This window comes from Salvelinus fontinalis, chromosome 32, assembly GCF_029448725.1.
Source record: "Salvelinus fontinalis isolate EN_2023a chromosome 32, ASM2944872v1, whole genome shotgun sequence".
Taxonomy (NCBI): domain Eukaryota; kingdom Metazoa; phylum Chordata; class Actinopteri; order Salmoniformes; family Salmonidae; genus Salvelinus; species Salvelinus fontinalis.
Window position 1 is genome coordinate 3,544,941 of NC_074696.1, and position 12,846 is coordinate 3,557,786.

A 12,846-nucleotide genomic window follows, 5' to 3' on the forward strand; every position below is an offset into this window, starting at 1 on the left:
GATGCCCCAGAACGTACTGGTAGGTGATAGGATGCCCCAGACCCAACTGGTAGGTGATAGGATGCCCCAGACCCAACTGGTAGGTGATAGGATGCCCCAGAACCAACTGGTAGGTGATAGGATGCCCCAGACCCAACTGGTAGGTGATAGGATGCCCCAGAACCAACTGGTAGGTGATAGGATGCCCCAGACCAAACTGGTAGGTGATAGGATGCCCCAGAACCAACTGGTAGGTGATAGGATGCCCCAGAACCAACTGGTAGGTGATAGGAGGCCCCAGACCCAACTGGTAGGTGATAGGATGCCCCAGAACCAACTGGTAGGTGATAGGATGCCCCAGAACCAACTGGTAGGTGATATGATGTCCCAGAACCAACTGGTAGGTGATAGGAGGCCCCAGAACCAACTGGTAGGTGATAGGAGGCCCCAGAACCAACTGGTAGGTGATAGGATGCCCCAGACCACACTGGTAGGTGATAGGATGCCCCAGACCACACTGGTAGGTGATAGGATGCCCCAGAACCAACTGGTAGGTGATAGGAGGCCCCAGACCCAACTGGTAGGTGATAGGATGCCCCAGAACCAACTGGTAGGTGATAGGAGGCCCCAGACCCAACTGGTAGGTGATAGGATGCCCCAGACCCAACTGGTAGGTGATAGGATGCCCCAGAACCAACTGGTAGGTGATAGGATGCCCCAGACCCAACTGGTAGGTGATAGGATGCCCCAGACCCAACTGGTAGGTGATAGGATGCCCCAGACCCAACTGGTAGGTGATAGGATGCCCCAGACCCAACTGGTAGGTGATAGGATGCCCCAGAACCAACTGGTAGGTGATAGGATGCCCCAGACCCAACTGGTAGGTGATAGGATGCCCCAGACCCAACTGGTAGGTGATAGGAGGCCCCAGACCCAACTGGTAGGTGATAGGATGCCCCAGACCCAACTGTTAGGTGATAGGATGCCCCAGACTCAACTGGTAGGTGATAGGATGCCCCAGAACCAACTGGTAGGTGATAGGATGCCCCAGACCGTACTGGTAGGTGATAGGATGCCCCAGACCGTACTGGTAGGTGATAGGATGCCCCAGACCGTACTGGTAGGTGATAGGATGCCCCAGACCCAACTGGTAGGTGATAGGATGCCCCAGACCCAACTGGTAGGTGATAGGATGCCCCAGAACCAACTGGTAGGTGATAGGATGCCCCAGACCCAACTGGTAGGTGATAGGATGCCCCAGACCCAACTGGTAGGTGATAGGATGCCCCAGAACCAACTGGTAGGTGATAGGATGCCCCAGACCAAACTGGTAGGTGATAGGATGCCCCAGAACCAACTGGTAGGTGATAGGATGCCCCAGACCCAACTGGTAGGTGATAGGATGCCCCAGAACCAACTGGTAGGTGATAGGAGGCCCCAGAACCAACTGGTAGGTGATAGGAGGCCCCAGAACCAACTGGTAGGTGATAGGATGCCCCAGACCACACTGGTAGGTGATAGGATGCCCCAGACCACACTGGTAGGTGATAGGATGCCCCAGACCCAACTGGTAGGTGATAGGATGCCCCAGAACCAACTGGTAGGTGATAGGAGGCCCCAGACCCAACTGGTAGGTGATAGGATGCCCCAGAACCAACTGGTAGGTGATATGATGCCCCAGAACCAACTGGTAGGTGATAGGAGGCCCCAGACCCAACTGGTAGGTGATAGGATGCCCCAGAACCAACTGGTAGGTGATAGGATGCCCCAGAACCAACTGGTAGGTGATAGGATGCCCCAGACCCAACTGGTAGGTGATGGGATGCCCCATACCCAACTGGTAGGTGATAGGATGCCCCAGACCCAACTGGTAGGTGATAGGATGCCCCAGAACCAACTGGTAGGTGATAGGATGCCCCAGACCCAACTGGTAGGTGATAGGATGCCCCAGACCCAACTGGTAGGTGATATGATGCCCCAGACCCAACTGGTAGGTGATAGGAGGCCCCAGACCCAACTGGTAGGTGATAGGATGCCCCAGACCCAACTGTTAGGTGATAGGATGCCCCAGACCCAACTGGTAGCTGATAGGATGCCCCAGACCCAACTGGTAGGTGATAGGAGGCCCCAGACCCAACTGGTAGGTGATAGGATGCCCCAGACCCAACTGTTAGGTGATAGGATGCCCCAGACCCAACTGGTAGGTGATAGGATGCCCCAGAACCAACTGGTAGGTGATAGGATGCCCCAGAACCAACTGGTAGGTGATAGGATGCCCCAGACCGTACTGGTAGGTGATAGGATGCCCCAGACCGTACTGGTAGGTGATAGGATGCCCCAGACCGTACTGGTAGGTGATAGGATGCCCCAGACCCAACTGGTAGGTGATAGGATGCCCCAGACCCAACTGGTAGGTGATAGGATGCCCCAGAACCAACTGGTAGGTGATAGGATGCCCCAGACCCAACTGGTAGGTGATAGGAGGCCCCAGACCCAACTGGTAGGTGATAGGAGGCCCCAGACCCAACTGGTAGGTGATAGGATGCCCCAGACCCAACTGTTAGATGATAGGATGCCCCAGACCCAACTGTTAGGTGATAGGATGCCCCAGACCGTACTGGTAGGTGATAGGATGCCCCAGACCGTACTGGTAGGTGATAGGATGCCCCAGACCCAACTGGTAGGTGATAGGATGCCCCAGACCCAACTGGTAGGTGATAGGATGCCCCAGAACCAACTGGTAGGTGATAGGATGCCCCAGAACCAACTGGTAGGTGATAGGATGCCCCAGAACCAACTGGTAGGAGATAGGATGCCCCAGAACCAACTGGTAGGTGATAGGATGCCCCAGAACCAACTGGTAGGTGTTAGGATGCCCCAGACCCAACTGGTAGGTGATAGGATGCCCCAGACCCAACTGGTAGGTGATAGGATGCCCCAGACCCAACTGGTAGGTGATAGGATGCCCCAGAACCAACTGGTAGGTGATAGGATGCCCCAGAACCAACTGGTAGGTGATAGGATGCCCCAGAACCAACTGGTAGGTGATAGGAGGCCCCATACCCAACTGGTAGGTGATAGGAGGCCCCAGACCCAACTGGTAGGTGATAGGAGGCCCCAGACCCAACTGGTAGGTGATAGGATGCCCCAGAACCAACTGGTAGGTGATAGGATGCCCCAGAACCAACTGGTAGGTGATAGGATGCCCCAGACTCAACTGGTAGGTGATAGGATGCCCCAGAACCAACTGGTAGGTGATAGGATGCCCCAGAACCAACTGGTAGGTGATAGGATGCCCCAGAACCAACTGGTAGGTGATAGGATGCCCCAGAACCAACTGGTAGGTGATAGGATGCCCCAGAACCAACTGGTAGGTGATAGGATGCCCCAGACCCAACTGGTAGGTGATAGGATGCCCCAGACCGTACTGGTAGGTGATAGGATGCCCCAGACCCAACTGGTAGGTGATAGAAATGCCCCAGACCCAACTGGTAGGTGATAGAAATGCCCCAGACCCAACTGGTAGGTGATAGGATGCCCCAGACCGTACTGGTAGGTGATAGGATGCCCCAGACCGTACTGGTAGGTGATAGGATGCCCCAGACCGTACTGGTAGGTGATAGGATGCCCCAGACCGTACTGGTAGGTGATAGGATGCCCCAGACCCAACTGGTAGGTGATAGGATGCCCCAGACCCAACTGGTAGGTGATAGGATGCCCCAGAACCAACTGGTAGGTGATAGGATGCCCTAGACCCAACTGGTAGGTGATAGGATGCCCTAGACCCAACTGGTAGGTGATAGGATGCCCCAGACCCAACTGGTAGGTGATAGGATGCCCCAGACCCAACTGGTAGGTGATAGGATGCCCCAGACCCAACTGGTAGGTGATAGGATGCCCCAGACCCAACTGGTAGGTGATAGGATGCCCTAGACCCAACTGGTAGGTGATAGGATGCCCTAGACCCAACTGGTAGGTGATAGGATGCCCTAGACCCAACTGGTAGGTGATAGGATGCCCCAGACCCAACTGGTAGGTGATAGGATGCCCCAGACCCAACTGGTAGGTGATAGGATGCCCCAGACCCAACTGGTAGGTGATAGGATGCCCCAGAACCAACTGGTAGGTGATAGGATGCCCCAGAACCAACTGGTAGGTGATAGGATGCCCCAGACCCAACTGGTAGGTGATAGGATGCCCCAGACCCAACTGGTAGGCGATAGGATGCCCCAGACCCAACTGGTAGGCGATAGGATGCCCCAGAACCAACTGGTAGGCGATAGGATGCCCCAGAACCAACTGGTAGGCGATAGGATGCCCTAGACCCAACTGGTAGGCGATAGGATACCCCAGACCCAACTGGTAGGTGATAGGATGCCCCAGACCCAACTGGTAGGTGATAGGATGCCCCAGACCCAACTGGTAGGTGATAGGATGCCCCAGAACCAACTGGTAGGTGATAGGATGCCCCAGACCCAACTGGTAGGTGATAGGATGCCCCAGACCCAACTGGTAGGTGATAGGATGCCCCAGACCCAACTGGTAGATGATAGGATGCCCCAGACCCAACTGGTAGGTGATAGGATGCCCCAGACCGTACTGGTAGGTGATAGGATGCCCCAGAACCAACTGGTAGGTGATAGGATGCCCCAGAACCAACTGGTAGGTGATAGGATGCCCCAGAACCAACTGGTAGGTGATAGGATGCCCTAGAACCATCTGGTAGGTGATAGGATGCCCCAGACCCAACTGGTAGGTGATAGGATGCCCCAGACCCAACTGGTAGGTGATAGGATGCCCCAGACCGTACTGGTAGGTGATAGGATGCCCTAGAACCATCTGGTAGGTGAAAGGATGCCCCAGACCCAACTGGTAGGTGATAGGATGCCCCAGACCGTACTGGTAGGTGATAGGATGCCCCAGACCGTACTGGTAGGTGATAGGATGCCCCAGACCCAACTGGTAGGTGATAGGATGCCCCAGACCCAACTGGTAGGTCAGAGTTCATGGCAGGCTGCTATTTCTCTCTGTCCACAGCAGCCCCAGGAATGCATACAGTGCACACAGGGTTTCTGGTCCAGTAGGTAAATCCTGGCTGGTCTAGAGTCCAGTAGGTAAATCCTGGCTGGTCTAGAGTCCAGTAGTAAATCCTGGCTGGTCTAGAGTCCAGTAGGTAAATCCTGGCTGGTCTAGAGTCCAGTAGGTAAATCCTGGCTGGTCTAGAGTCCAGTAGGTAAATCCTGGCTGGTCTAGAGTCCAGTAGGTAAATCCTGGCTGGTCTAGAGTCCAGTAGGTAAATCCTGGCTGGTCTAGAGTCCAGTAGGTAAATCCTGGCTGGTCTAGAGTCCAGTAGGTAAATCCTGGCTGGTCTAGAGTCCAGTAGGTAAATCCTGGCTGGTCTAGAGTCCAGTAGGTAAATCCTGGCTGGTCTAGAGTCCAGTAGGTAAATCCTGGCTGGTCTAGAGTCCAGTAGGTAAATCCTGGCTGGTCTAGAGTCCAGTAGGTAAATCCTGGCTGGTCTAGAGTCCAGTAGGTAAATCCTGGCTGGTCCAGTAGGTAAATCCTGGCTGGTCCAGTAGGTAAAATCCTGGCTGGTCCAGTAGGTAAAATCCTGGCTGGTCCAGTAGGGTAAATCCTGGCTGGTCCAGTAGGGTAAATCCTGGCTGGTCCAGTAGGGTAAATCCTGGCTGGTCCAGTAGGGTAAATCCTGGCTGGTCCAGTAGGGTAAATCCTGGCTGGTCCAGTAGGGTAAATCCTGGCTGGTCCAGTAGGGTAAATCCTGGCTGGTCCAGTAGGGTAAATCCTGGCTGGTCCAGTAGGGTAAATCCTGGCTGGTCCAGTAGGGTAAATCCTGGCTGGTCCAGTAGGGTAAATCCTGGCTGGTCCAGTAGGGTAAATCCTGGCTGGTCCAGTAGGGTAAATCCTGGCTGGTCCAGTAGGGTAAATCCTGGCTGGTCCAGTAGGGTAAATCCTGGCTGGTCCAGTAGGGTAAATCCTGGCTGGTCCAGTAGGGTAAATCCTGGCTGGTCCAGTAGGGTAAATCCTGGCTGGTCCAGTAGGGTAAATCCTGGCTGGTCCAGTAGGGTAAATCCTGGCTGGTCCAGTAGGGTAAATCCTGGCTGGTCCAGTAGGGTAAATCCTGGCTGGTCCAGTAGGGTACATCCTGGCTGGTCCAGTAGGGTACATCCTGGCTGGTCCAGTAGGGTACATCGTGGCTGGTCCAGTAGGGTACATCGTGGCTGGTCCAGTAGGGTACATCGTGGCTGGTCCAGTAGGGTACATCGTGGCTGGTCCAGTAGGGTACATCGTGGCTGGTCCAGTAGGGTACATCGTGGCTGGTCCAGTAGGGTACATCGTGGCTGGTCCAGTAGGGTACATCGTGGCTGGTCCAGTAGGGTACATCGTGGCTGGTCCAGTAGGGTACATCGTGGCTGGTCCAGTAGGGTACATCGTGGCTGGTCCAGTAGGGTACATCGTGGCTGGTCCAGTAGGGTACATCGTGGCTGGTCCAGTAGGGTACATCGTGGCTGGTCCAGTAGGGTACATCGTGGCTGGTCCAGTAGGGTACATCGTGGCTGGTCCAGTAGGGTACATCGTGGCTGGTCCAGTAGGGTACATCGTGGCTGGTCCAGTAGGGTACATCGTGGCTGGTCCAGTAGGGTACATCCTGGCTGGTCCAGTAGGGTACATCCTGGCTGGTCCAGTAGGGTACATCCTGGCTTGCACCTGGAGAGGATGTTTTCAGAAATGTTCTAAGAAAGAGGAAGAGTAAAATCCTGGTAGCCTTTCAAAACAGCCTGATGGATGTTCTTGCATACGGAAATGTTCAAGACCATGAATCTAATAACCAACTGACAATAGTACCACTTACCTGGGAAACATCACTACTGTATGGTAACCCCTCCCCCTCTGTCTGTCCCCCCCCCCCTCTCCACAGCAGACGCATCATCAACCTGAGCCCGGTGATGTTGATTCCAGAGGAGCAGCCGGCCCAGCCAGCCCTGCCAGTCCAGCCTGAGGGCACGAGGGTGGTCTGTGGCCACTGTGGAAACGCCTTCCTCGTATGTGGCCAATCAGTGTGCCCTCTGAGCAGCAGTTAACACCTTCTGGCCTATCAGAGACTAGCCTGTATTCATAAAGTGTCTCAGAGTTGTAGTGCTGGTCTAGGATCAGGTCTCCCTTGTCCATTCCTTATAATCGGCAAAACAGCACTCCTACACTGAGACGCTTAATACATGTGTTGTGCAGTCTTGCCAACGACAGTGATCATAGGAGTTTGTCAAGACAGCACAAACAGATCTGGGACCAGGCTAATAAGACAACGACTGTGTGTGTGGTTCTCAGTGACTTGGGATGTCTTTTTTTCCCCAAGTTGGTCCATTCACAGAAATTCCCAAATGACAGACAGAGACCTCTGATTATTCACTGTTATAACGGTTCATACATATTTTGACTGATGGAATTCCATGACTTTTCCATGACTTATCGTGACTTTTCCATGACTTATCGTGACTTTTCCATGACTTATCGTGACTTTTCCATGACTTATCGTGACTTTTCCATGACTTATCGTGACTTTTCCATGACTTACAGTTGAAGTCGGAAGTTTACATACAACTTATACATTTAAACTCAGTTTTTCACAATTCCTGACATTTTGTCCTAGTAAAAATTCCCTCTCTTAGGTCAGGTACAATCACCACTTTATTTTAAGAATGTGAAATGTCAGAATAATCGTAGAGAGAATGATTTTATTTAATATTTTATTTAATTCATCACATTCCCAGTGGGTCAGAAGTTTACATACACTCAATTAGTATTTGGTAGCATTGCCTTTAAATTGTTTAACCTGGGTCAAACGTTTCGGATAGCCTTCCACAAGCCTCCTTGCTCACACACGCTTTTTCAGTTCTGCCCACAAATTCTATGGGATTGAGGTCAGGGCTTTGTGATGGCCGCTCCAATAACTTGACTTTGTTGTCCTTAAGCCATTTTGCCACAACTTTGGAAGTATGCTTGGGGTCATTGTCCATTTGGAAGACACATTTGCAACCAAGCTTTAAGTTCCTGATTGATGTCTTGAGATGTTGCTTCAATATATCCACATCATTTTCGTGCCTCATGATGCCATCTATTTTGTGAAGTGCACCAGTCCCTCCTGCAGCAAAGCACCCCCACAACATGATGCTGCCACCCCCGTGCTTCACGGTTGGGATGCTATTCTTTGGCTTGCAAGCCTCCCCCTTTTTCCTCCAAACATAACGATGGTCATTATGGCCAAACAGTTCTATTTTTGTTTCATCAGACCAGAAGACATTTATCCAAAAAGTACGATCTTTGTTTCCATGTGGAGTTGCAAACCGTAGTCTGGCTTTTTTATGGCGGTTTTGGAGCAGTGGCTTCTTCCTTGCTGAGCGGCCTTTCAGATTATGTCGATATAGGACTTGTTTTACTGTGGATACAGATAGTTTTGTACCTGTTTCCTCCAGGATCTTCACAAGGTCCTTTGCTGTTGTTCTGGGATTGATTTGCACTTTTCGCACCAAAGTACGTTCATCTCTAGGAGACAGAACGCGTCTCCATCCTGAGCGGTATGACGGCTGCGTGGTCCCATGGTGTTTATACTTGCGTACTATTGTTTGTACAGATGAACGTGGTACCATCAGGTGTTTGGAAATTGCTCCCAAGGATGAACCAGACTTGTGGAGGTCTACAATTATTTTTCTGAAGTCTTGGCTGATTTCTTTTGATTTCCCCATGATGTCAAGCAAAAGAGGCACTGAGTTTGAAGGTAGGCCTCTGTAAATAATTGTTGGAAGAATTACTCGTGTCATGCACAAAGTAGATGTCCTAACCGACTTGCCAAAACTCATTAAAAAATGAGTTTTAATGACTCCAACCTACGTGTAGGTAAACTTCCGACTTCAACTGTATCGTGACTTTGAACCACATTTCCATGACCAATAATTGGCGTCTCTATAAACGTGAAGAAGTCCGTGTAAATGTGGTATTGACAGGAGAAGTGTGCTGGTCTCTGGTCCCATGTAGGCCTACTATCTCCTGCCATTGTGCCCTCCATCAAGGCACTTAAACCCCCCCCCCATAAAGTAAAATAACTACAGTGTAATGCTACTGTATAAAACACGTGGTCAACCCTCAGTCTGGTGAGATACTGGGTTTGCAGGCTTTTCATCAAGCCCTGATACACACCAGAGTCCTCTTATCAAAGTCCTGTTGACCAGGGCTGATGATGAGGCTACAGTGTGGTGTATTAGAGCAGGGCTGATGTTGGGGCTACAGTGTGGTGTATTAGACCAGGGCTGATGTTGAGGCTACAGTGTGGTGTATTAGACCAGGGCTGATGTTGAGGCTACAGTGTGGTGTATTAGACCAGGGCTGATGTTGAGGCTACAGTGTGGTGTATTAGACCAGGGCTGATGTTGAGGCTACAGTGTGGTGTATTAAACCAGGGCTGATGTTGAGGCTACAGTGTGGTGTATTAGACCAGGGCTGATGTTGAGGCTACAGTGGTGTATTAGACCAGGGCTGATGTTGAGGCTACAGTGTAGTGTATTAGACCAGGGCTGATGATGAGGCTACAGTGGTGTATTAGACCAGGGCTGATGTTCAGGCTACAGTGTGGTGTATTAGACCAGGGCTGATGTTCAGGCTACAGTGTGGTGTATTAGACCAGGGCTGATGTTGAGGCTACAGTGTAGTGTATTAGACCAGGGCTGATGTTCAGGCTACAGTGTGGTGTATTAGACCAGGGCTGATGTTCAGGCTACAGTGTGGTGTATTAGACCAGGGCTGATGTTGAGGCTACAGTGTAGTGTATTAGACCAGGGCTGATGTTGAGGCTACAGTGTGGTGTATTAGACCAGGGCTGATGTTCAGGCTACAGTGTGGTGTATTAGACCAGGGCTGATGTTCAGGCTACAGTGTGGTGTATTAGACCAGGGCTGATGTTGAGGCTACAGTGTAGTGTATTAGACCAGGGCTGATGTTCAGGCTACAGTGTGGTGTATTAGACCAGGGCTGATGTTCAGGCTACAGTGTGGTGTATTAGACCAGGGCTGTTGTTGAGGCTACAGTGTGGTGTATTAGACCAGGGCTGATGTTCAGGCTACAGTGTGGTGTATTAGACCAGGGCTGATGTTGAGGCTACAGTGTGGTGTGTTAGACCAGGGCTGATGTTCAGGCTACAGTGTGGTGTATTAGACCAGGGCTGTTGTTGAGGCTACAGTGTGGTGTATTAGACCAGGGCTGATGTTCAGGCTACAGTGTGGTGTATTAGACCAGGGCTGATGTTGAGGCTACAGTGTGGTGTGTTAGACCAGGGCTGATGTTCAGGCTACAGTGTGGTGTATTAGACCAGGGCTGATGTTGAGGCTACAGTGTGGTGTATTAGACCAGGGCTGATGTTGAGGCTACAGTGTGGTGTATTAGACCAGGGCTGATGTTGAGGCTACAGTGTGGTGTATTAGACCAGGGCTGATGTTGAGGCTACAGTGGTGTATTAGACCAGGGCTGATGTTGAGGCTACAGTGTGGTGTATTAGACCAGGGCTGATGTTCAGGCTACAGTGTGGTGTATTAGACCAGGGCTGATGTTGAGCCTACAGTGTGGTGTATTAGAGCAGGGCTGATGATGAGGCTACAGTGGTGTATTAGACCAGGGCTGATGATGAGGCTACAGTGGTGTATTAGACCAGGGCTGATGATGAGGCTACAGTGGTGTATTAGACCAGGGCTGATGATGAGGCTACAGTGGTGTATTAGACCAGGGCTGATGTTCAGGCTACAGTGTGGTGTATTAGTCCAGGGCTGATGTTGAGGCTACAGTGTGGTGTATTAGACCAGGGCTGATGTTGAGGCTACAGTGTGGTGTATTAGACCAGGGCTGATGTTGAGGCTACAGTGTGGTGTATTAGTCCAGGGCTGATGTTGGGGCTACAGTGTGGTGTGTTAGAGCAGGGCTGATGTTGATGCTACAGTGTGGTGTATTAGACCAGGGCTGGAATAAAAGCCTGCTCTCCTGGAGGATGGGTTGGCCATTATAACATTACATCCAAATACTTTATTTTAATGAGCGATTCCTTCATTCAGTGAATCAGCGATAACATGGATAAGGCCGGCTACTACATGTTGATCTACAACCTTATAGAGGCTCAAATATTCATGTCTCTTGGGAGATCTATGCTCCGCGTGGAAGCTATTTGTCAATTAGGCTATTCTTAAAAATATTTGTATTACATATCCTTCTGATTTAGTAGAGGGGAATCCCAGCTTTCCCATAAGATCCCAGCTACTCTCCACTGCTGTTCAATACAGAGCCCAGCTACTCTCCACTGCTATTCAATACAGATCCCAGCTACTCTCCACTGCTGTTCAATACAGAGCCCAGCTACTCTCCACTGCTATTCAATACAGATCCCAGCTACTCTCCACTGTTATTCAATACAGAGCCCAGCTACTCTCCGCTGTTATTCAATACAGATCCCAGCTACTCTCCACTGTTATTCAATACAGATCCCAGCTACTCTCCGCTGCTATTCAATACAGATCCCAGCTACTCTCCGCTGCTATTCAATACAGATCCCAGCTACTCTCCGCTGCTATTCAATACAGATCCCAGCTACTCTCCACTGCTGTTCAATACAGAGCCCAGCTACTCTCCACTGCTGTTCAATACAGATCCCAGCTACTCTCCACTGTTATTCAATACAGAGCCCAGCTACTCTCCGCTGTTATTCAATAAAGATCCCAGCTACTCTCCACTGTTATTCAATACAGATCCCAGCTACTCTCCGCTGCTATTCAATACAGATCCCAGCTACTCTCCGCTGCTATTCAATACAGATCCCAGCTACTCTCCACTGCTGTTCAATACAGATCCCAGCTACTCTCCACTGCTATTCAATACAGATCCCAGCTACTCTCCACTGCTGTTCAATACAGATCCCAGCTACTCTCCACTGCTGTTCAATACAGATCCCAGCTACTCTCCACTGCTGTTCAATACAGATCCCAGCTACTCTCCACTGCTGTTCAATACAGATCCCAGCTACTCTCCACTGCTGTTCAATACAGAGCCCAGCTACTCTCCACTGCTGTTCAATACAGATCCCAGCTACTCTCCACTGTTATTCAATACAGAGCCCAGCTACTCTCCGCTGTTATTCAATAAAGATCCCAGCTACTCTCCACTGTTATTCAATACAGATCCCAGCTACTCTCCGCTGCTATTCAATACAGATCCCAGCTACTCTCCGCTGCTATTCAATACAGATCCCAGCTACTCTCCACTGCTGTTCAATACAGATCCCAGCTACTCTCCACTGCTATTCAATACAGATCCCAGCTACTCTCCACTGCTGTTCAATACAGATCCCAGCTACTCTCCACTGCTGTTCAATACAGATCCCAGCTACTCTCCACTGCTGTTCAATACAGATCCCAGCTACTCTCCACTGCTATTCAATACAGATCCCAGCTACTCTCCACTGCTGTTCAATACAGATCCCAGCTACTCTCCACTGCTGTTCAATACAGATCCCAGCTACTCTCCACTGCTATTCAATACAGATCCCAGCTACTCTCCACTGCTATTCAATACAGATCCCAGCTACTCTCCACTGCTGTTCAATACAGATCCCAGCTACTCTCCACTGCTATTCAATACAGATCCCAGCTACTCTCTCTTTGTTCAACCATTTTATTTTTGCCAATGTGTGTGAATCCGGGCCACTTTGTTTATATATAAAGGAGACTGTACGCAGTTCCTCAAAAATTTGAGGTGGTGGTACGGCGTTCTGGACAGCGCCGGCCAAAGTCAAAAAGGAGTATAAAGTGATGTATTGATCCT

The 12,846-nt window shown here is 50.8% G+C and overlaps 1 protein-coding gene across 2 annotated transcripts in view; it reads left to right on the forward strand.

Moving 5' to 3' along the window:
* Positions 1 to 12,846, forward strand: part of LOC129830641 (type 2 phosphatidylinositol 4,5-bisphosphate 4-phosphatase) — a 30,043-nt gene that overhangs the window by 11,232 nt on the left and 5,965 nt on the right. For both annotated transcript variants that reach the window (XM_055893228.1, XM_055893229.1), the window contains exon 4: positions 6,917 to 7,040. In XM_055893228.1, coding sequence (XP_055749203.1) covers positions 6,917 to 7,040 — 124 coding nt within the window. The remainder of the gene's footprint in view (positions 1 to 6,916; positions 7,041 to 12,846) is intronic.